The sequence below is a fragment of the Equus asinus genome, chromosome 4 (genome assembly GCF_041296235.1).
Source record: "Equus asinus isolate D_3611 breed Donkey chromosome 4, EquAss-T2T_v2, whole genome shotgun sequence".
Taxonomy (NCBI): domain Eukaryota; kingdom Metazoa; phylum Chordata; class Mammalia; order Perissodactyla; family Equidae; genus Equus; species Equus asinus.
This window is the reverse complement of record NC_091793.1, coordinates 120,660,630-120,685,186: the sequence shown is the minus strand read 5'-3', so window position 1 is coordinate 120,685,186 and position 24,557 is coordinate 120,660,630. Positions and strand designations below refer to the sequence as shown.

The 24,557-nt window shown below is 37.1% G+C and overlaps 1 protein-coding gene across 2 annotated transcripts; it reads right to left on the bottom strand.

Annotated features, from left to right (window-relative positions):
* Positions 1-1,718: 1,718 nt before the first annotated feature.
* DUSP19 (dual specificity phosphatase 19) lies at positions 1,719-23,236 on the bottom strand. Of its 2 annotated transcripts, XM_044768605.2 has the most exons (5): positions 22,805-23,198; positions 17,650-17,696; positions 10,189-10,341; positions 8,257-8,446; positions 5,168-5,304 (listed from the first exon to the last, which is right to left on the bottom strand). In XM_044768605.2, exons 1-4 carry the CDS (start codon positions 23,028-23,030, stop codon positions 8,291-8,293), a joined length of 582 nt encoding a protein of 193 aa, XP_044624540.1. In that variant the 5' UTR covers positions 23,031-23,198; the 3' UTR covers positions 5,168-5,304; positions 8,257-8,290. The 2 variants fall into 2 exon arrangements, with proteins under 2 accessions (XP_014691096.1, XP_044624540.1); XM_014835610.3 differs by lacking the exon at positions 8,257-8,446 and having other exon boundaries at positions 1,719-5,304; positions 22,805-23,236.
* Positions 23,237-24,557: the final 1,321 nt, after the last annotated feature.

Genomic DNA, 24,557 nt, shown 5'->3' with positions numbered 1-24,557 from the left:
AAGCTGTTGACCAAGGTTTCTCATCATAGATACTCTGCTATAAAACCGCCCAGAGGATTATCTGGGAAAGCCGCTGGCCTCAGGATGCAACAGGTGCCAAGTGCTGGAGAAGCCACCAGAACTACAGGACCAGCGGTAGAGAAGCTGTGAGCACTGTAGGATCCTGGCTCCCAGGAAGCTGTCTGTACTGCAGGAGCCTGCCTAGAGAGCACACCAGAACCAGGTAGAAATGTGCCTTAATCCTGAAAGCTCTCTCCAACACAGTGACTTCTACTGACAAAGTTCAACATCATGCCAGTTGTCAAAGGAAAAATATTTCAATGGCTCATCTTGCTTTTTGCAGGGGCAAGGAAGAGTGGGTTTGGAGCTCAGAGACAATAAATTGATAATTGGCCACATGAGCCCCGGTTCTTTCATATCTTCAGTGAATCCAAAATACCATATATTGAACACTCTTGCTGGTTATTTGATCAACTTTTTAATTTCTAAATAATTTTGGTAGAAGACTTTACCTTAGGAAAAGGACACTCATATTTGCTGCTGCTTAGGGTCCTATGTGGATCCTGTTTCATACCTGTCATTTCAAGCTGTCACCTTCATGAACTATCAGACATGGCTACAGATGTACATTTTGGGTCATTCCAGAGTTTGAACTGTAATCTACAGTGGGTACTATTAGGCTGCCACAACAGCATGCATCAATTTTTTTTCCTTCCTTCCTCCCTCCTTTCCTCCTAACAAGCAATTTTTGAAAGCCTGCAATGGAATATACATTGGTATAGATAAACAGCATAGTAAAAATCTCTGCCCTCATGGGGAGCCCAAATTTTGATGGAAAAAGTAATAAATAAGTACAATATGTAGAATGTTGGTAATAATTAGGGCTATGCAGTAAATAAAACAGGAAAGGGAGATATAAGTTTTAGGGATGGGGGCAAATTTAAATAAGGTGGTCAGAGAAGGCTTTACTAAGAAGATAACATTGGAGCAAAGATCTGCTGTTTCTGGGGGAAAAGTGTTGCAGGTAGAGGGAACGGCAGGTAATGAAATGGGGTCTTGATTATGCATTTTCAAGGAATAGGAAAGAAGCCAGTGTGGTTAAAGCAGAGAGTGAGGGAGAAAGCAGTCAGCACTGAGGTCAGAACAAGTCCCGATGTGTGAAGGCGGGAGGTGGGAGCCGGACTTTGTCCAAACAGTCTCAGTGTTGTCATGGTTGGAACAGTCAGTGGTTTAAGCCCAGAGTAATCCGGCATCTTCTCCTGACTTCAAGTAGTAGGATGTTCTATTGAATTTTCACTGCCAATTTACCCCCAGTAATGCCAATTATAAGACCTTACTTTAGCTTTTCATTTCCTGAATTAGCTAGAACAACAAATCTCCATAGACCTTAAACTAATTTATATTCCAAAAGGTATAATTTTGTGTCCTTCTAACAGATTTTTTTTAAAGCTTCAGCGCATGGTTGTCTATCTTAGTTGTTAGTTTAGTTCTCTATGTGAGCTGCCACCACAGTACAACAACTGACAGACAGGTGGTGTGGTTCCTTGACCGGGAAATGAACTCGGGCTGCAGCAGTGAGAGCTCCGAATCTTAACCACTAGACCACCAGGGCTGGCTCCCAACAGATTTTTTTAACCCAGAATTTGACAGCAAATAAGTGTTAAGTCTTTTAAAACAAGTAACCTCAAAGAAATAAAGATATTAACAGGGGGAAATAGTAAATTTATTATTTTTATTACAGTTTATCAATATCTAGAAATAATAAAGAGTACATTATAAATATAGATATAAAATAAGTAAGTCAAAACTTCACTTGAAATAGAAAAGTTTAACTATGTTATGTTTAAAAGTATAATAATGGAAACAAACCATAAATTTGTTAACTGTAAATGCTACTATATGTATTACAAGAATATAAAACATTCAAATCTTCTGGTTTAAATTCTTAAATAACTACAGAGTGACTAAATATGCTCAGGATCCTTGGGCAGAAAAATCAACTATTTAGATTCGCCTGGCAAAACCAAATAATTCATTGTGCTACATTTGTTACTTTAAAATGTATTATAGTTTTGCTTATGAAGGTATTCATTCATTGAGTTAATTCACTAGATAACATTATAAAACAATACTCTGATTTATACTTGCTACATTCAAGACTATTTGGAAAAACTACTTTGAGGGGTACTTTCTATACATATTTGAACCATGTGAGTTTCTAATAATCACACTGACAAGTTCAAGAGGTTTCCCCATCACCAGTGAAATTACCAATCAGAATCAAAGTAGGTTCCGCAAGTCACATGTAAAAAACAAAAATTCCAAGTGCTATAGTCATACATTTCAATCAAGGTTCGGTAGAGAAGAAGGGATGCAAACGTAAAACTGCAATAACAATTTTAAATCCTATACTCCATTTCTTCTGAAATCTTTGTCTTTAAATCAATATAATGGTCTAAATTTTTCCCAGAAGAATCTAAGAAAAATATTTCTTTGGTTTTCCAAAAATCTAAATACTTCTTGGGTTTTCAATTCGAATTATATATAATCATAAACCTATATTAAAACATAAAGTAAGCAAAACATTTTAAAAAATTAACCTTAAATAAGTAGAATTTTATCATATGTTCCAATACCTTTGTTCTGCTTATCTTTTTCAGGTTGCTAAGAAGGCTCTTTATTTGTTTCCAATGTTTAAAAACAAGTAATATTTTCATTTCCTATTCCCTTTAAAAAATGGTAGAAAAATGTGTTTTAAAATACATGCAAAAACTCCTTGAAATATTTTTTCCTCTTCCTCAAAACAGACCTATATTTGGTATACATTGTTTAAAATGTATAATATGTGAGATGGAGGATCATAATGAAAGAGTTTCCTTTTTATAAATAACGAGGTATGACATAGTGACTTATATCCATGGGAAGAGCAGTAAACCTACTATATAATATATATGACCTATTGTACATAGTACCTCACACAGTACTCCTAATTTAAAAGACTGAATTACATTCATTGATCCATTTTAGATACAGCAAACTACTATCATTTAAGATAAAACAACACTGATGCTCAAAGCACTTCTGTAGCTGATACAGAAGATATGTGTTTGCACCATAACCAGATAACTACAGAAAACTACTAAGCACACAAACTACAGACATAAATAATATACTATCCATTATGAACGGGTTCTACTCAAGGCTTCATGTCACAACACTTAAAAGCTGAAAACTAAACCGCACCTAGCCAAAGAAACCATATTTAAATAAATGCTTTCATGTGAATGGAAAAGTTTCACCTAGCAGACCCTCAGCAATACTGACCATAAAGACAACATTATACATCAGTCTTTTATATTTAAGAGGATTCTGTCTCCATGGGTGGCTTCAAACAGCTCACTGTAGGTTGATTACATTTATGTTGCTTCTCAACAGAAGCAAAGTTCACAGTTTTGCATTTGATGGCACCTTTCAGACTATAAGCAATCTCGAAACATAATTTGTATTTATCACTTATACTTTTTGCTCATGACAGCATAAGAAAGCCTGCCTTCTCAAAGGCACAGATGTGCTCAATGGGCACTTTCCAACTTACGTATAGGAATATGCTTGCTCTCTATAATGTGTATTTAAAGAGAGCTCAGGACTTTGTCAATAAAACCTAAATGGCAATGATATTGTCTAAGTCATGAGAGGCTACTTGAAAGCTATTAAATGAATTCTATCTTAATTACCATAATTAATTTTAAGTACATTTTATTCTGAATAATTCAAAGAATATCTTTAAGCGAATTTATTTATTTATTTATTAAAGATTGGCACCTATGCTAACATCTGTTGCCAATCTTCTTTTTTTCTTCTTCTTCTCCTCCTCAAAGCCCCCCCAGTAAGTAGTTGTATATTCTAGCTGTAGGTCCTTCTGGTTGTGCTATGTGGGATGCCACCTCAGCATGGCCTGACGAGTGGTGCCATATCCGCGCCCAAGATCTGAACCAGCAAAACCCAGGGCCGCCAAAGAAGAGCACTCAAACTTAATCATTCAGCCATGGGGCTGACCCCTAAGCAAATTTATAATGTACAGAATTCAGCCTTGCCAATATGGAGACAATGAAAAAAAAAAAAGAAATGATTCAAAGTCTCTGGCTGGAAATAAAATAGCAAATTATGTTAGGCTTCCTAACAATGTATTTCAAATTTCCTACAGAACCATAAGTCTTCTTTCCTTAAAAATGTCCTCTAGTCGAATACCAAACTAGAAAACAGATCATTGAACAAATCCCATCTAAAAAATGAACTTTCAGTGTAAAACAGATCCAAGAAGACCAAAAATTATGACATGGGACTCAAAAACAGAATGCTAGGGACCCAGGATTAAAAAAAACAGCCCAGGTCACCTAATTAAAGAACCATAAGCTCACAATAACGTAAGAGAGAACATGTATGCAAAAAATTTTAAAAATAAAAAATAAACGCAAGCGATAGAATTAAAGTAAAAATAAAAATGAAAAGTGGGTAAGTTTTCATAAAAGGACAAAAATTTTGTGAATATTGTAACCACTATATAGATATTGTGTAAACCTCCAGATTTTGGTTACCTCTCTTGGGAAGTTTAAGGTATTCGTTTTTAATCTTAAATTCTTTACAAAGAAATTTACTTCCCTCTGAAACAGTACGTCAAATAGCACTTCAAGTTTTTTCCTTCATGGAAACAGTTGCTGGAATATAAAAATAGCAAAAGTTTCAATCAACTGATTTTTCCATGCTCTAATACGGATTTTAAATTTAAACCTTTTCCTTCTACAGAAGTCAATTATTGGTAATACACTGTTATTTTCCCTTAGCAAATCAAAGAAGCATTTAATCACACACTATAATACCAAAGAAAACTAATATAACTTAAATGTTTATTTATACACTAGCTCAGGACAATCCATTGACTTCCATTTCCACTTGAAAACAGCAAGAGAAAAGGAAGTTTTCACTAGTCTACTTCAAAAAAGTGGAGAGGTGACTGGAGAGGCCAATTCAGAAATTACAGCGGTCCATCATCCACTAAAATGTAACTCACGACCTGTTATCCCCTTCTAATTCCTGTATTTTGTCACATTTATGGCTTTCTTTGCCCTCTTGATATGTACGAAGCTGCTCCATGAAGCCAGCATTTGGACATATGGAAGGCCTTGCATTTTTCACCAAAGAAAAAGCACTGGTAAATGAGATTTCATCAGAATTCATCAGGAAGCCTATTACAATTGCAGCAGCCCTGGAAACTCCCGCATTACAATGAACAAGAACCACTCCATCCTGCAATAAAATCCAACAAAAATCTTCATTATTCACTTAAGAAAGGTTATTAAATCAACTGCACATTCTTATACTGCTTAAAATTATAAAATAAAAATCATTTTCTCAATTTATACAATTATCAAAATACAATTCATTGTAAGCAATGAATGGAAAAATCAATCAACCAACCAACACCTTTTCTTTCCATCCCCCAGGAATGAAATGCTTTCATGATGTTTTTGGAATTTTGAAATAGTATCTTTTATAAACTGAACCAATCCAGTAAAGAATACATAAAGGCCTGTAACTTAGTAGCTACATGTCTATAAACAAGAGAAAAATCACAGGGAATAAATATGCAAACATAAATAAAACCATAATTGTAAAACTAAACAGAAAGCCTGAGTCACTCTAGGTCCACAGAGCATTCCCATAAAGAAACTAGTGTCACTGGCTTGGAAATCTATGTGTAAAATGATCAGCAAGGAAACACTGGATATATTTTATTCTGGAGGGAAGTAACTTAAAAAATAGTTAAATTTATGAGGTAGTAAAATGATGACACAAATAGCTCATGACAATGTGAAGTGGAAAAGGTAATTAGACACCAGCATGAGGTCAAGAAATGAAAAACGTTTCAGGTAACTTGCAAGTGATACTTTACAAGTAAAAAGGGACACAGTGCAAGACCAATGCTGATGGGGTAATAGCGCATTAATAATGAACGTGATAGATCTGATGGGGCAGCACTGACGCAGGGTGACCTAGCTCAGCCTTTTAAAAAGTTAATGATCTAAATGAAATGTAGCGAACTGTGAGCACATCCTACAGAATTAAATGTTTTAGTTTCTTCATTTCCTTATTCTTCTTGGATAAAACACAAAAGAAAGATGGGAACAGGGAAAGGGGGAAAAAAACAAAACTTACTCCTGAAAACTCTCTACCCAAAGCATACATTAACAATACCATGTTTATGACTCATTGGATTATTCTACTTTTGCAAGGCAGTTTTCTCAGATTCATAAATCTGTTGCAAAATTCCTTTTCCAGATGTGTTGTATTAAATTTGCAAGTGCATCTCACTTCAAGAAAGCCAAATGACTGACAACAAAATGTGTTAATATTTTGCAAATCCTCATATCAAAAATACAATTTCAATTGTTTTCGACTCATTTACAAATTTTAACTGTTTCTGTACAAGAAAAGCAAAACACAAATATTCACTATACATACATGGAACTTTTACCACTTTGTACAATAGCTCATTTTTATGAGACTTAAGACATTTAAAAATCATATTACAGTAACTGATGAAAACTATTAATGAACTTCTTTGAACTCAAAACAAATTAGATATTCCAAAGAAACTTGGAATCATAAGGTTATAAGATACAACCTTCAATGTCATTTTTAATATTTGACTACATACTAGTCATCTCTATTTATGATCCATACATATACCTTTGAAAATGAAACTAGCTTTATTTTCAGTCCTATACACTGTACATCCATTTTTAGCTAGTGTTTAATGTTAGTATTTTCTTCTCTCTTACATTATTTAGGTGACAGCTACCTTTCTGTTGGTTCCTACAACATTTAAATTGACGTATTTATGTTTCATTACTCGTTAGGTATCATGTTGTCCTTGAAAGTATTTCCAGAAAAATTATTGGCTTTAGGTCCCCTTTCCAGAACTCAAAATAGTGACAATGAAATAATTTATAAAGCAATTTTTCTTTTGCACTTGCTGTTGTCCTCCGCCGGAAGACCTTTGCTCCTCTTCTTGGTCCAGCTAACTCTGGCTCCCCTTCCAAGAGGCCTGGCTCTCTCCAAGTGAGATGAGGACAGGAGGGATATCTTAGCCATCTTTTATGCCTACTGCTTAGTGCAATTCTTGGCGCATAGTAGGTAGCCCATAAAAGTGTGCTAAATGAATAAATTCATTTTGTTCTGCATTCCTCAGAGGAAAGTGTTCTCTCAAAAAAGTCAAATCACCATTTTGCTATGGGCAGATAGTTATTATTAATGCTACAGTATTTCCACTTTAATGTTTTCTTTGTTCTCACACTGTTATGAATAGCTTTTCAACTAGATTGCAGGCTCCTTGAGGGCAGCAATAGGTATCCCTCACATCTTCTCAGAATGTGTAATTAATACTTGTTGACAGATTAACTGAGCCAAATCCAGGTCTTTTTTAAATAAGTAAATGATAAAGGTCTAGAAAAATGTATCAAAATGCTAACAGTGGTTATGTCTAAGTGGTGAGAGTAGGGTGATCTTAATTTTTATTTATCTGTATTTTCCAATTTTTCTATAGTGAACATGGATTACTTATATCATGTTTTTAAAACCATATCTTATAAAATAAATAATATACATAGAATATCAAATAGTCATTTTCATACTAACAGGCAAAACCTTTTGCACATAAAAAGAGAGGCCAAGTAAATTTAGCTCCTAAAAGAACTCCTGAGGCTATAGAAGTTACCTTACTATTTTCCTTTCATGTGTATTTCTGTCCCGTTGGGCAGAAACCTGACAAATGATGCATGAGGCAGAGAGAGAGGAAGGACAGAGAAACCAAACAGAGTTTTATAAGTACAGAGGGAAATGAAGACAGATGTGGGAAAATGGAAGACATTCCATTTGGTAGCTGTATGTAAAAAGATGAAAACAACAAACTAGAGCCTAAAAGGTAGTTTTGAAATAAGCAATTCACTGAGTAATTAGATTTAACAACAGTTGCGTATACAATAGACAAAGTCATGAAGATATCTCTTCTAGAAAAAATGAAGAAAATTCATGAAGTCTATTGCTAAAACTAAATATGTATTAATCTAAACAAGAAAGAGTCTTCAGGACAAGGAATTATTGGCTGAGGTTAGGGTCCCAGTATAAAACACACAGCTTGAGAAATTAGAACACATTGTGGAATTCTAATACATCTTGCAGCAGAAACACTTTATGCACCTTCTCAGATTCTCTTCGTGCCATCATCACATGGTCACTCAGCTTGCTCCACCCCGGCTGCCACCTCTGGCCAGCTGCTCTCCTTAGGCCTACTGAGTTTTGTTTGCTTAAGAAGGCCTGACTCTTCCCTGTGGTGACCTCTGCATAGAAGGTTCACCCTGAGTTCTGGATTCTCTTGTTGCTTCTGCACCTGGATAGAAAGTCACACCCAGGGCATTGGGTTAGTCTTCAAGGTGGCTGCTAAAGGAGTGGAGTGTTGTAATCTGGAATTGTGGGGTTAGTTACCTCCTCCATGGGTAAACTTTGACCAATGGGAAGTAGGAGCTGACAGAGAGCCAGGCAGATAAATTCTCTCTCTCTCCTCTCCCTCCCAAAGTCTATATTGAGGCACAGTTTCTTTGTACTCCCTGCCCAGAGATGTCTTAGGTGGCAGAGCAGGTGTACCTGCTGAGCACCCAGCTATTTCACAGTCAGCCCATTGTAAAGTTGTGCTCAGCAGGTGAACACATCATTTTGCATTGCTTCTCAGACTTCTCTGAATCACTTCTCTTTCTTCTCACTCTCACTGCCTAGGGATTGCATCTCTCAAATGAAGCATCGGCTCTTAATCCTTAATTCAGGCTTCATTTTTTAGGAAACCCAAGTTAAGAACCATTTTAATTAACTATTACCCTTTCCACTTTTTACTAGCAACATGTATATATCTTCTAATATTAATATGAATATGGATGATGTCTACATTTTTCCTTTACCATCTAAGGTATATTCTATATCTCCTTAGAGAAGCGGCTAACACAGAAACTTTATCATTTTTATTTTTAACACTATTAACTGGCACAATGAAATGTTACAATCTAGAGCCTATAAAACTTTTCACAAGAGAACAGAGTGGCCAATATTAGGCTTTGTTTTAGAAAACCTCTTCCTTTTCTTTCATCCAAATATCTGCTATTAAATAAAGTTGAACAGTAGGGTTGAATACTTTTATATTTTCCTGGTAATCTACAGGAAGACACCCAGAACAGTGCTGAGCACATAAGGCACTCAATAAATATTACTAAATGGAAGGAAGGAAGGGAGAATGAAAGAGAAGGAGAGCAGGTAGAAGGGAGATCATCAGACAGAATTCATTTAAGCTGGATTCCAATCTTAACCGTCATTAATTGTTAGGTGCACCAGGAGAGTTAACTTCTTTCTGTAAGCGCTTCTACAGTCCCATCCATTTATCCCACATAAATTCTGTAAGAATTATACACTACTAAAAGTGATGTCATTTCAAGGTATAATTATTGGTAATAGCCAACCTAGAAGCCCTGCCTGTCAGAGTGCTGGCTCGAATCCAATACCAAGATTGAAGTATTATATTATCTGTTGGTCCTCTAAAGTCAGAGACCCAATGGACAGCTTCTGATCAGCACTTTCATCCAATCTCAGTAAAGCAACACATTTAGACCTTAGAGGGCCCTAAAATTCCATTGTCAAAAATGCTTAGATTCACAATCCCCACCTCAGCCATGAAAATGAATGCATATTAATCCTCATAAATACACTAACAGGACTAGAGCAGTCTTATTGCAAGATAATCAGATGGAGTATGACATGTGGTCAGAAGGCAGATGGTCACAAACTGTCAAAGGAAATCTAAGTGCATATATTCACAGGAAAATTCCGTAAGTGGAGAATTTTATCCCCTAAGATTTCTCAGGAAGGCCTAGGAAGATGAGAAACTGAATTAATGTTAAAAGTAAATATGACATTGAGAAAAGAGCAATTACATAACTAAATAATTGTAGGGAATAACGAAATATTACTGGAGGGGAAATTTCCTACTGGTTCTTTATATATTCTTTACAAAAAGAATAAAGATTGGGTAATGGACCCATACTTTTAAATTTCTCCTTTTGAAGAACTGCAGATCAAAACAATACTTACCTTCATTTTCACTTGTTCAATAAATTCAAAACATTCTGGAAAATAAGACAGGATATTGGTTTCAGGCAGATCCAATATAGAAATGCTCTTATATATAAAGTCACTGAGGAAAGCATTTTCAACTCCATATGCAACATTGAGAATATGAGTCACCTTAAAGAACAAAAAAAGGAGATGATTTTTAAAAATTCCCATGAATTAGGTTAATTAAAAAGAAACTAGGATGTTGAGATCTGTAACAAGAATAACAAAAAATTTAAGTATGACTCATTTGAATGATACTTCCTCCAGGAAGCCTTCTCTGACTGCCTCATCCCTCACCAGGAGTGCTGTTTCTATATACTCTCATAGCCCCCTATACTTGTCCTATTACATCCCCTATCACTTAGAGATTATTTGTCTCCTGCACTGTGCTATAAACTCCATGAGGGTAGGGACCAGGTTTAGCTTACTCACCAGTATAAGTAAGCATTGTGAGTGAGCTTAGCACAGAAAATGCTTAAAATATTTGTTAAATAGAGTCCAGCCTGGTGGTGCAGTGGTTAAGTTCACACATTCTGCTTCAGCGGCCCAGGGTTCACCAGTTTGGATCCTGGGTGTAGATGTACGCACCACTTGTCAAGCCATGCTGTGGCAGGTGTCCCACATATAAAGTAGAGGAAGATGGGCATGGATGTTAGCTCAGGGACAGTCTTCCTCAGCAAAAAGAAGAAGATTGGTGGCAGATATTAGCTCTGGGCTAATCTTCCTCAAAAAAAAAAACACCAAAAAAATCAATCAATCAATCAAAGAACGTCCAGATAAAAAGCTTATTAAACAGGGGAAGTGCATCAGTGGCATGCAACTTCCCTTTCAATAATTATTTCCCTATTTTCTTTAAGATTCTTTATTAGTACAACGACTCTCAAGTGTGGCTGCACCTTGGAATCACCTGGTGAGATTTTAAAACTATCAATGCCACAGGGCCTCATATCCAGAGATTCTTATGAATTAGTCTGGTTGAAAGAGGGGATGGCCATGAAAGATTTTCCTTCAGGTGGTGCACATAAGCAACCTCCTACTTCCTCCTTGCATTTGAGCCTCTTTCCTTGAGTCCACCAAGCATGAGGAAGGAGCCATGTGGAAAGTCCATTAAGGGAATCCAAAGGCTAAATGGATCAGAAAAATGAGTCACTGTTTCTTGTCATGACAATGTTTCTCATTGTATTTATTCTTTTTCTTAGCATGAGTCTTAGGTTTCACCTAATCTCAGTATTCTCACGTATTTCACACATATTTTAGAGTCTTTGTCTAGCCCTGCCTCTCTTGCCCCCACCACCCTCACACGTATGGCTCTGGCAGGGCCCCAGTTCTCCTCTCAGCACAGCTGACTGGATTTGGATGGACACTTGACTTAAGCTAGACTGATCATATTATCTTTAGAAATTTTTTAAATAGGTTTAAAAGACAGCTAAAATGATCCACAACCTTGAGAGCTTTAAGACGGCCATTTTCTATTAAGTGCTCAGAGAAACTGAAAAATTCCTGCTGCCAAGTGAGAAAATTAGAGTCAATGTGCAGAGAGGCCATGGTACCAGTGGGAGAGAAGGGCTAGCTTGGATAGCCATCCATTCTCTGGTATGGCCACTCTCTGTCCTCGTTCCAGAGATCGCCCTGTACCAGCGTACACATTCTTCTTCCTTATTTAGAAGGTTCATGTTTCCATGGTTCAAAACTAAAAGAGGACTAAGACACTCATGGAGCAAGGCCTCATGAAGAAGGAGCCATAGGCCATTTCCTACCCTAACTGCCTTGTGAAAGAAAGACAAGAGAAAAAACCTCAAATGTCTACTCAGGAGAGACTCTGAGAGGAGATGGGAGAAACCAGAAAGAAGAGAAGAACCTCATTAGGAGATTAAAGTGTGAAAAGTCTTTCTGCTTTCCCCAGTGAAGTCTTACCTGACTATGTCAAGTCACTTTCTCACTCCCAGGATTATATGATTCTGTCCTTAATTACGTGATATCCTCCAATGTCTTATAATATTGATGTATTTGCCTTGTCTTCGCAACCATTTTCTAGATTTCCAAAGACCAGGAATATATGTGTATTCTGACCTCTAACAGAATATATATACACACACACATCCTATGATATACAGCGAAGATATATAGGGTAATGAGATAGATATCTCTCATTACAGGATTATGGAGAAGACCAAATAAGAATCTTGGTACAACATGTAAAAAGGTAAAAGTGCTTTACAAATACTGTGGATTACTGAACTACCCAATGCCTGGGTAGTTCAGCTATTTGGAAATGTAATTTATGTATGTATTGATTGAATGGTCCTGATTGAAAAGAACTGTTCTGAATCACAGGTAGTGTTGGTGCTGGGGACTCAGCCTAAAACCCTTCTAGTAATCAAGCATACTTCCAAATGTAGTTATAGAGGTCCTAACGATGGCTGTCCTTGGGATGCCCTTCATAATGGGGATAATAAAAAGAGCCCCTTTATTTTTTTTTAATACATTTTGAAGTCCTTATCTTTTATTTTTTTTTGAGGAGGAGGAGGATTAGCCCTGAGCTAACTGCTGCCAATCCTCCTCTTTTTGCTGAGGAAGACTAGCCCTGAGCTAACATCCGTGCCCATCATCCTCTACTTTATATGTGGGACGCCTACCACAGCATGGCGTGCCAAGCAGTGCCATGTCCACACCTGGGATCCGAACCAGCGAACCCGGGCCGCCGAAGCAGACCGTGAGCGCTTAACTGCTGTGCCACCAGGCCGGCCCCAGCCCCTTTATTGAATGCTTAGTATGTGCTAGGTATACAGGTTATCTCACTTAATCCTCACATTTAGGCATTATTATTTCTATTTTTAATAAAACTTTATTTTTTGAATTGGCTCAAAAATAAAAAATTATAAAAAGAAACATTAAGAAGTCTTGCTCTCACCCTGTCCCTCTCTACTCCAGTATCTCCCACCCTAACAGTAACCAGCTTTGTTGGTTTCTTGTACATTCTCTCAGAGTATCTTTATGCAGATATTTTATTTACTCCCTTTCTTTCATAAAGGCAACACTTTGGGGTTTTTCCCCCATTGAAATATGTCCTGGAGATCTTTTCATATCAGTATGTAGAGGCCCTTTGTGTGTGTTCTTTTTTATAGTTATATAGTATTCTATGGTGTGTGTGCTACTGTTCACGTAACTAAGTCCCCATTGATGGACACATGCTTTTTTTCAATAATTTGCTATTAAACACAATGCTGCAATAAATAACTTGGAACATTTTAGGTTACACTTAGTTTTCTATCCCCCATAGTGCTTTATTCTGCACACAACAAGCACTCAATGAGTACCTTATTAATAAAGCAACTATTATTACCCTATCTAAACATTAAAATTAAATTTCTGTAGGAATTTCTACTAGTCACAGCACTTTACTTGAATGCTAGGATATCCCTTTGAAATGTGCCATGCATTTAAATCAATAATTTTGGTTTGCAGCATCCTTAAATTTTTCTAGAAACCCTCTATTCAGCTGCTCAGTTTACCTTTGCCTCTTGTGTACAGGGTCATGTGTGCAGAGCAGAAGGAACTTATAAACAGCTACTAGGCTCACATCACCAGGATGAAACATAATCTGAACTAGTGTAACATAAGAGGGCATAAATAATAACAAGACTTGCCAATGAACAAATTTATCCATTTTTCTATTTTTCATTTTTACCCTGAGAAATATTAATTTATTAGTGTAAGTGAGACTTTGAAACTTGTTCTATTTATGTTAAAATATTGATCAAAGAGGGTTCCTATTCAGAAATACAGTAATTCTCATATCCTTATGCAATTCCAGGCCATTATCTCTTATTGTCAGCCAGTAATTACTATAACAAAACAAGGAGAGTCCAGTTTAAACACAAATAAGTAAGCTGACAAGTAAACATCAAATTAGTTATCGAATTGGTTAGTAGTTATTTCCTTGGAGAAATTAATGGCAAGTATTTATCACTTAAAATTTTTAGGCTTAATTCAATCAAAACCTTTTCTCAGAACTGTGGGTAACAAGGTCTCCAATCCTCTAGAAGTTAGCTAAATGATAGAGGAGGAGAAAACACATTCACTGATGGTTATTAACACAAAGCAGTGGTATTAAGCACTGTAGGAGAAGAACAAAATGTTCTGGGACCAAAAGGGAAGAAGAGATTACTTGTTTCCCTCCAGAGCCTTCGCATTTGCTAATCTCTCAGCCTGACGTGCTCTTCCCTGATCCAAGTATGGCTGACCCTGTCTTAGGGTATCAGTTGAAATGTAAGACCCTCAGACAGCCCTAGCCTGACTTGTGCGGCCTCCTGCCACTCCTCCCATTGCCTTGTTTTGATTCTTTCAGAGAATGTATTCTCATCTGAAAGTATCATATTTTAAGAGCAAGGACCTTATTGCTTGTTCATTTCTGTATCTCCGGCACCTACAAAAGGGCCTAGCATCCCGTTTACCTCATGGTGACAGGCAGGGCTGCATTCTTTTTGGCTATTCTTTGCCTCTTCCAATTCACATCTTTTCACTGTCCAGTAAAAATCCTTGTTCTTTGAGGTTCATACAAACTGATTATTCCATCTTCTATCCGCTGCATTCCTCAAGCACCTGGCTGTCAGTTGTCTGAATCCCACCTCAAGTCCTACCATTATCCTGGGTGACATCAATTTCCATTTGGGCTTAACAGTTCCCTGACTACCTCATCTCCAGTGACTTTCACCACCCCTTCACTTCAATCACACGCCTTCACGGCCAATATCCAGAACTGTTCCAACTCTGATGACATTAATTTAGGCATCCCACTCTTTCTCTTTCTAGCTCTTTCATTCAGTTACTCCCACCAGACCTCACAAGAGCCATTGAGTCCTTGATCTTTATATTTTCTTCCTATCTGTCAGCCCCCTCTTGCCTTCACTTCCTTTTCTATTCAGCTTATGGTCCATGGTCCACCCTCCCTGCACCTGTCTGGTAAAAATTCACTCTGTCCCCAGACTGCTAAGCATTGCTGGAGAAAAGTCACAATATTGCCATTCATGCCACCATAAACTCATCAGAGCCAACCTCTCTTGACCCTCAGCAATGCTTAGCTACTCTATTTCCCTAGTCGGCTCTCTCCCTCATTCTCCATATCAGCTCTTTCAAACCTTCCCCACTCTCCTAATAACTTTCAACCCTACCATCTCTTCCTTACTCCCAGCAGATCACATCACTTACTACTTTAGAATAAAAAGAGAAGCCATCACCTAGGAACCCGCACATCTTACCATCAAACTTAACAACCTTGCCTACAGGTGTACCCACCCTTTCCGTCTGCCTTCTTATTACAGTGGAAGATGTGTTCCAACATCCTTTATAAGGCTCATTCTGGTACCTGTGTTTGTGGTCATACTGCCTCCTACTTTTTTGGCACCTCCCTCTAGCCACAATTCTTGCTCTCCTGTATTTTCAGTTCCTTCCTCTACCATCAGCCTTAAAACATACTTAGAACTTTCCCATCTCCCTCCTTTGATCTCATCACTTCTGGCTCTTGCCGTTTTCCTCTCTTTTTGTTTTGCTGCCATCATTTCTTCCAATTCTCAATCTTCAGAAATCTGGCTTTTGCCTCCAATTCATATGAAACTGTTCCCACCAAAGTCACTAACAAATTCTTTGTTGCAAAGTTCAGCAGACCTAATTTAGTACTCATTGTACTTAAACTTCTGGCAGCATCTGACACCAGTGACTCTTTCCTCTTAAAACACTCCTTCTTCTGCTTCCATGACACCACACTTTTTTGACTTCCTACGACCTCCCTTAGTTCCTCCTTTCCTGCTGCAGAGTCTTCTTCCTTTGACAATTTCTTATAGGTTGGTAGCATTCAGGGATCCGTCATAGGCCTCCTTCTCTGCTCATTTTACATCTTTCCCAGGTAGTTTCTTCTACTCCAATGGTTTCAATCACTGTTTATAAGCTGAAGATTCCTAAATCTCTAGTTTTACCTCTCCTGAACTTCAGACCCCATATATCCACACTGTCTACTGAATAACAACCGAGATTATCCACAGCATCTGAAATTTAAAATGTTCAAAACTGACCTCATTCTTTTTCCTCCAAAACCAGCTCTTCCCTACTTTTTTCCCTATCTCATGGAATGGCACCAATCCTACTTACTGACTCAAGAAAGCTGGATATCAGCTTTGACTCCTTCTCCCTCAACCTTGCCCTCCCCTCCAACCCTGTCCTAGGTAGTCGATCACTAAATTGTGAGAATTCTACCCTCCTACAAAAACCCTCCAATCCATCCATTTCTCTCTACTCCCACTGAATACTAATCTAAACCACCATCATCTTTTTTAGATTACTGCAACAGCTTTATAACTAGTCTCCCCATTTCTAGCTTGAGCAACCCTCTAATCTATTTTCCACACTGCCTCCAACAAGCAACTTTCCAAAACGCAAATTTGATCCTGTTACATCCCTGGGTAAAACCTTCCAATGGCTTTCCACTGTCATTTGGATCAAGTTCAAACAATTTACACTGGATTACAGGGACTCTCATGACCTGGCTCACGCTTCTCTCTCCGGCCTTGTCTCTTGGTACCCTTCTCTCTCACACTTTCTGTTCCAGGGTTACTGAACTTCTTTTCTGTCCCGAAAACCATCAGCCTGTCTTTTGCCTCTGGGCCTTCACATAAACCATTTCTTCTATCTGAACACTTTTCTGTCTATTCCCTCCCTATCTCCTTCAGAGCAAAACTTTAATATTACTTCCTCCAGGACGACTTCTCTGACCTTCCGATCTCAACTCAACCCAACCCAGTATGGGTTAGAGGCATCATCTCCTATGCACTCCTATAGCACCCTGCACTTCCCTATGAAAGCACCTAATACACTATACTGTAGGTGGTTATTTTTCTTTCTCCCTCCCCTGCCCCTCAGATCATAAGGTTCATGTAAACAGGAACCTCTTGCATTCCTCTGACTATAGCAATTCCAAGAGGCTGATACAGTGCTTGACAAAATAGACGGCTAAAACTGTTTTAGTAAATATTGAAGTAAGTAATAAACCACATCAGTTGTATAGGGGAGGGTGGGAGGAAATGGCATTAGGGAAGAAGTGGTATGTGGGTTGGGACTCAAGGAATGGGTAGGTCTTGAACAAGAAGAAAGGAGAGGAAAGTCTGGCCCACAAAGAGAAACTACATAAGCAGGGCAAGAAGACGTGCCTCCAAAGTCAGGTTCATGAGGATACCTGAAGGGAGACTGAGAGAATATAAAACTGGAAAGATGGATTACAAATCCACATATTTGAATTAGGTGCAATAATTTTTGCAGCTTTATTAAAATGATAGCTTAAAATGTTACCAATTAAACTCTGAAATGGACCAATAGTTTTTCTTAAATAAATGTAACAATTAAAATACTTCCTATACATAGTCCAAGACCTGAAGCATTTTTTTTTACCTTGTGCTTTTTCAGTGTATCCAGATCATGAGCAGCGTCTTGTGACCCTGTAAGAAATAAATCATATCACCTTGAACACAAAAATAATCATCCTGACTTTTTATCCAATTTTGCAACAATTCTGTCATTCATTTATTTTAAAAAATACAACTTGGGAGGACTTCAGTCTGACTTTCTGAAAGACAATTTGGGAATATTCACCAAAAAATATTCATCTTGTATATACTCTTGGGCTCTGAAATCCCACTTCTAGGAATTTGTCCTAAAAGTCCTGGATGTTGCAAAGATTAGCTATCAGGATGTTCATCATAGTATTGTTCGTAATACAAAAAGCAAAACAAGCAAAAAACCCCAAAAGCCCAATAATAGGGGTTGGGTTGAATAAAAGATGGTACAATTATGTAGTGAAATATATACACCCATTAGAAATGAGAAATGTAGAAGAATACATGGCATGGAAATATGTTCTCAATAAATAGGTGATAAAAGCAAGTTACAAAATACCATCACCCATTTCTGTAAAAGCAAAAAATACATGCTTAAAAACGGACAGGAAGTATATAGAAATAAATGTTAGCAGTGGGATTCAGGTGATTTTTTCCTTCTTTATGCTCATTTGTATTTTTTATAATGAATATCTAATTCTTTTGTAACTTAAAAAAGGATATTAAAAAAAAGATACCCACAAAATGACTTCATGCCAGCTGGTTTGGGAACACCGAGTAGCTTAGAGCAAACATTGCTGGTCTGTAGAAGTCCACCCACGTTCCATGTACCACTAGGGCTGTATGCATCTACAGTTTCCTCCTGTCAAAGCTGGCTTTCCAGATCTCCCACACTCGGAAGATGACTCTAGTTAATAAGCAAATTCATACAGGAGGATAACCAGTTAAAATAAAGTGAGTTACACAACTGAAAAAGATAGGGCATTTATTATTGAAAGATGTCAAGTATTTTACTTTCCTGAATTAGGGTCCATTTCCATAAACAATGCTATTCTTACCTTACCTATCTGGGAAATCTGCCAGCTTCTATTACATGATTTTAGGTAGCTGAAAAGCCAGCAAGCATGCTGGTTGGCCAATACTCTCTTGGTAATAGGTAGCTCATGGTCTCCTTACTGAGCCTACATTCAACTTTATTCTACTTAAAAGTTAGCCTATCAAAACATTAACATTTGCTAAAAATGGATGATGGATACATAATTGTGTGTTATATTATTGTAATTTTCTATACATTTTAAATACTTCATAATTAAAAAGTAATTTCTCTTTTTCAGTTTTCTGTGGAAAGTTCTAATTATCTTCAGGAAAAAAGATAAGTTCAAATAAGTTAACTGAAATTTGGTGGTTTACTATGCATGTCATCTTTTAAATAATAATTCTACTCTGCCCATTTCTTAAAATAGCAAAAACATGAAACATGCATGAATGAAATTCTTTCCTTTTTTCACCCTAGACCGTAATTATTATATTTATCAAAGCTGGACACTTTGATCATTTCCATTAAACACACACACACACCAAACAGAACAGGTGGATAATATTTTAGAGTTGGCTGTCATATTTTGAAAGTGACTTCCAGAATATGACTATATTGATACAAATTTAGTGTTCTCGACATGAGAAAAATGCAACTTATATGTTCTGCCATTTCAAACAATAGGAAAATTACATGAGTGTTAATAGTGTGGGGAACAGTTTTAGTCCGCACAAACGGACTTCAGGTCATTGGCTTGTGTTTCAATACTTGAGAGTAGTCAGTTCAAGTTAATTCTCTCTAAATTCTAGCTACAAACATTAGCTTTTCTCCAATTTTAAATGGTTGCTTTATGTTGCAGTCTTGTGTTAAAACTTTTATTGGAAAAACATCATTAAAAGATAAAAACACTGTAAATCATATATTAGGACAATGTGTTATTTAGACCTTTGTTTTGAAAAAGCAGAATGTTATCCTTTTATAAACTCTCTCAATGAAAATTTAAAAACAAATACCAACTTTAAGAATTTGATGATTTTAACAATGGCTATATGAATCTATAATTGTGTTGAAATTCATAGAACTGAACACCAAGTTAATTTTACTGTATGATAACTTTAAAAATAATATAAAAGAAGTTAATGAATAGGAATACAACTAAACAAAGGGGTCTAATAATGATAACAATTTATAGTTATATTTTACATTGACACTTACAAACCACTAATATTTATTATCTTGGCCAACGATTATTATGAAAGTATTACAGATGAGGTGATTGGTTTAGAAAGAATACATGCTACTGGAGTTGGGACTTCTAACAAGTTCAATGTTTTGCAATCATACTATATGTAACGTAAAAAATAGGCTACATAAGATCTCTAGAATCCTTTTTCTATTTTTTTAAGAAATCCTTTTTATGAAAATGCCAAGTATTGTATAAATTCTGATGTAGCATGTCTTAATTTACAAACTGTTATTTTCATCATCATGAAAACAAACCAAAAAACATTATTACATTATTGAAAAGGGAAATAAAGGATATTCCAAACAGAAATGTTTTATTAGAGAAAATTTGTATGAGTAAACATTCATAAGTGGATAGAAATAGGATCATAAATTACTGTAAGGATAAGGTAACATAATATTTGTGAAATCATTTTAAAAATAAAGAGCTATACAAATTTAATGTAGTATCTGCCTCCCATGGTTATTGGGCTTCCTAGATATCAGAAATCCTCTAGAACCTTATAAAGAATGCCAAGCTTTTCACCTAGAATTGAAGAGACGATCTGAAAATGTCAGCAGTTGGGACTTCTTAACAGGATGGATATAACAAATAGTAAGTGTGCCTTTTAACTACCCAAGAGAAATGGAATTTTCTACTTTTACAAATCAAGCTGGATTTAAGAAAAGTCCTAGTGATTTTTTCTTGTAAAAATATAATTTGCAAAGCTTAGGATGAAAATGTTCATTGACTATGTTAGATAGTTCAAGGGCCTATGTAAGATTTTTGAAATGCAGAAGCTTGTTTGAATTTATGAGCTAACCAAAAAAGACAGATTATCTTTACAACTCTCCATTTTCTTTATTCCCCACCAAAACCAAAAGTTAATTGGCATGGAGCGCTAGGTGGGAGTGATGTTGCTTTGAAGAGATGAAGGAAGCTCTTTGAAGCAACCTAAAAACAACCCCCATCTCCAGAGAGAAACCTAGTCTGGTCAGTAACAACCCCTGCATCATTCATGTGGAAGAACTTTAGCTGTAACCATCCGCAGGTCCCTCAGGAACAAGGCACTTGTAACTAGGCAGAAAAAGGTCCATCTACCTCTCAGAAGAAAGGAGGTTGTGCCTGATGAAAATATCCCATTTCCTCGTTCAGAGAGGAGACCAGATAAGGCCTAGTTTCACAAGTCCCTCCCAGAACTCTCCCAGGATCCTGGGAAGGGTTCCAAAGCCAAACTGAGAACATTTCCTTGATCAGTTCATGCTGCGTAAGTCTAGATAAAAAATAACAAGCAAAGTTCATGAAGACTCTGAGGTGAATGATATTTTAAAGTTCTACTGTAATTACTTAAAACCATTATTACTAAAATGGAAGCCAAATAACCGAAAAATGTGCCTGTACATATTTTCTTTCCTAGACATGGTGTGCAATTCCTGGGTGAACCCTCCAGACCAGCTAAATGACCCACTTAATTTTTCACTGGGCTACAGAAATTAGTTGGAGATTTGTTTTGCTTTTTGGTAAGGAAGACTGGCCCTGAGCTAACATCTGTGGCAATCTTCCTCTATTTTTTGTGTCGGATGCCGCCACAGCATGGCTTGATGAGTGGTGCGTAGGTCCGCGCTCGGGATCCAAACCCGCATACCCCATGCTGCCAAAGCAGGAGCATGAGAACTTAACCACTACGCCACTGGGTAGACCCGAGTTGGAGATATTTATTTGGTGAATTTAAAGATAGCTTATGTAACAATTCATATAATACATAATACAATCATAACTCATATACTGCAATTGATTTGTTTCAAAACTTTTCACAACCACGTCAGGACAACCCTAGGAGATAAGCAGATACTGTTAACATCAGTTTTACAGATAGGTTTTTAGAGGACCAGAGAGGATAAATGACTTGCACTGGCTCCTCCATTAAGTTCGAGGCAGAGCAGGGCTGAAAATCTGGACTCCCTGAGGCAGGCTATACAAGGATGGAGAGGAGGTGCCAATTAGAGCTGAGCTTGATGCCCAGCTCTGCTATTTACTAGGTGTGTTACTTTGTGAAAGTACTTCACCAATCTTAAATCCAGTTCTCATCTGTAAAATGGAGGTGATAATCTCTACTTCACAGTTTTTTTAAAAAAGGAGTGAGATGCTGTGTGCACTTTGCATAGTACCTGGCTATTTCTGACTCCCCGTTCAGTGTTCCTTTTACTCAAGAATGGCTTATCTGCATAAATATTGACAAATCATTGATCTTTCCAAGTCTTAATTTCTCTATTCATAAATGAAAAATAATTCAAACCTACTTGAAAACATTGTTGACTTTTTTTTAAGAATACCATGTAGTATTCTCGCCAAGCTAACAAGCTCGTACTTTTACAATCTTGCATCGTTTTTCTATTTGTGGATTATGCTTTGTATAGGGAAACAATATTTTCCATAATACAAGAAATCATAATAACATCAGACTCATAGCTATAAAATAAAAGCCCGCCTTCTCCCAAACTCTCACAGCAGGTATGAACAGATGTGGCCATAGAAGGCATGCATTCCATATGGTTTGTAACAGTAAAGCAGGCAAACAAGCACTTGATTATTTCAAGGATTAACTTTTCTACAACTCTAATCCTTGTCACTTGTAGTTTTGCCTAATAAAAGCATTTTTTAAATTTAATTTTTTAAAGGCTATATCCTTTTATAATCCAAGAAAACACAACATCAATGTGTTATCCTATGTGTGTGCTATGTGCTACTAAAATCTATGCTTCTTATGGATATATTGTGGTGCAGAAACATCCCTAACTAGCTAATGTACGTTCCACATCCAAAAAAGGAAACATTTCAACTTTTCGTCAGGAGAGCTGATAGTACAGACTATTACACATTAGGAGAAAAAAAGAGAAAGTAACATCGTTAAAAGCACTCAATGACTTAGTGGCAAATAGATATACTCACCCAGGAGCAACCAAGGCTTAATAACGCCAACTTGCAGGTCCAAGCTAACGTCCTGCACATAACCACAGCCACCCCCACTGCTCGCCTCTACTTCTTCCACAACATAAATTCTGGCATCTTTCCATGTTTCTATAATTTTCTTTCCAGATAGCGTGGTCACCCTGGTGCATTGCTTCCTGAGATTATTCCGGGAGAATGCCTTAATTTCCTGGTTAAGGGAGTGCATTACATGAGCGGCGACTGGGAACAAATACAAGCAAATCCAGCCAGCACTGAGAAGGGCTGAACTGCTCGTCCCTTAGTGCTCAGGTGACAATACATACAGCCGCAGGGGTGCACTCCGCTCCAGGTGACAGTAGTAGCAAAATGCCGAGAGACAGAGAACTCTAGCTCCGTTCGTCCCAGCGCTGCAATGTAAGACGAAGTATGATTGGCCGTTGAGAAACGGGCGCCGATTGGATGCTGTTTCTTCTTCCGGTCGACGGAAAATCTGCGTTATCCTTACAGGCTCAGGGAATCTGCTAAGAGTCTTCTTCCTGTTGCTGTTTAGATCCAGCTTTATTGTTTGCGCAGAGTGGTAAACTATGACTTAATTGAAGAGAGAGCTGATATTTCCTCGCTCTTTAAAAGCAGCGATTTCTTAGATATGTTCGATTGGTGTCACTAGTGGTATGACTGTGCACGACACGGGCTGACCTGGGTATGACCTGGGTGGGTATGGCTCTTGCTTTAATAAGGCGGAGGAGTCCCAGTGCAAACCTTCTAAGTTCGCAGAGCCTTTCCTGCCCGCCTGTTTTTCCGCTAATCCGGGGGGCTACAGCACACGTTAAAAGTTCTTTCTCCCTGCTTCTGTCCTGCACACTTTCTTTTTCTGCTGTTACTGCCGAGAGGAACTTACTGGACGAAACTGTTGTGTGTATTTGTGAGGCAACAACTTAAAATCTTCTTTTTAATTCTAAATTCTTTAATTCTTTAATTCTAATTTCTTCTTTTTAATTTCTAAATTGTTTCTATATGCAGATTGGCAAGAGCTTGAAACATGTATTTTCTGACTTCCCTCCTACGTTCTCACCATCAGCAACACTGCTGAAGAAGCCTATGCAATAAATATGCACTCGGTTTATAGGAAGCATTTGCAGCAAGGCCCCTTCAGAGTTTCAGAAAATTGGACGTATAAACATCCACACTTACAAAACAGATCAATGATAGAATGATGACTCTGATTACAAAAGGATGATTTGTTTTGCAAAAGAAATCACAAGATTACCTTAAATAGGAATTTTCCTTACACCACTAAAATGCAATTTTAAGTGGACCTTGAGGGTAGTATGCTAAGCAAAATAAGTCAAATGGAGAAAGCCAAATACACTACGATTTCATTCATATGCGGAGGATAAAACAACAACAAACAAGCTCGTAGAGAATAGACTGATGGTTACCAAAGGGAAGGCAGTAAGAGAGAAGGGCGAAAGAGGTAAAGGGGCACATTTGTAGGTGATGGATGGCAACTAGACTTTTGGTGGTGAATATGATGTAGTCTATATAGAAGTCAAAATATAATGATGTACACTTGAAATTCATATAAGGTTATAAACCAGTTACCTCAATAAAAAAATTTTCTTTTTAAATTTAAATGGACTTAGACACAATGCATGAACACATGTATAAAGTGAAGTTGTACTTAATGAAAACTTATTCTCCAACACCACATTAAAATTGTTGTTGTTGAAATTTTCTCATGTAAAATTTAAAA

Coding starts and splice junctions, on each gene's coding strand:
- DUSP19 (XM_014835610.3), bottom strand. CDS start 23,030: ATGCACTCCCTTAACCAGGAAATTAAGGCATTCTCCCGGAATAATCTC. Junction 17,697..22,804: donor TAAGCCTTGGTTGCTCCTGG/GTGAGTATATCT, acceptor TATTTCTTACAG/GGTCACAAGACGCTGCTCAT. Junction 10,342..17,649: donor ATACACTGAAAAAGCACAAG/GTAAAAAAAAAT, acceptor TTGTTCTTTAAG/GTGACTCATATTCTCAATGT.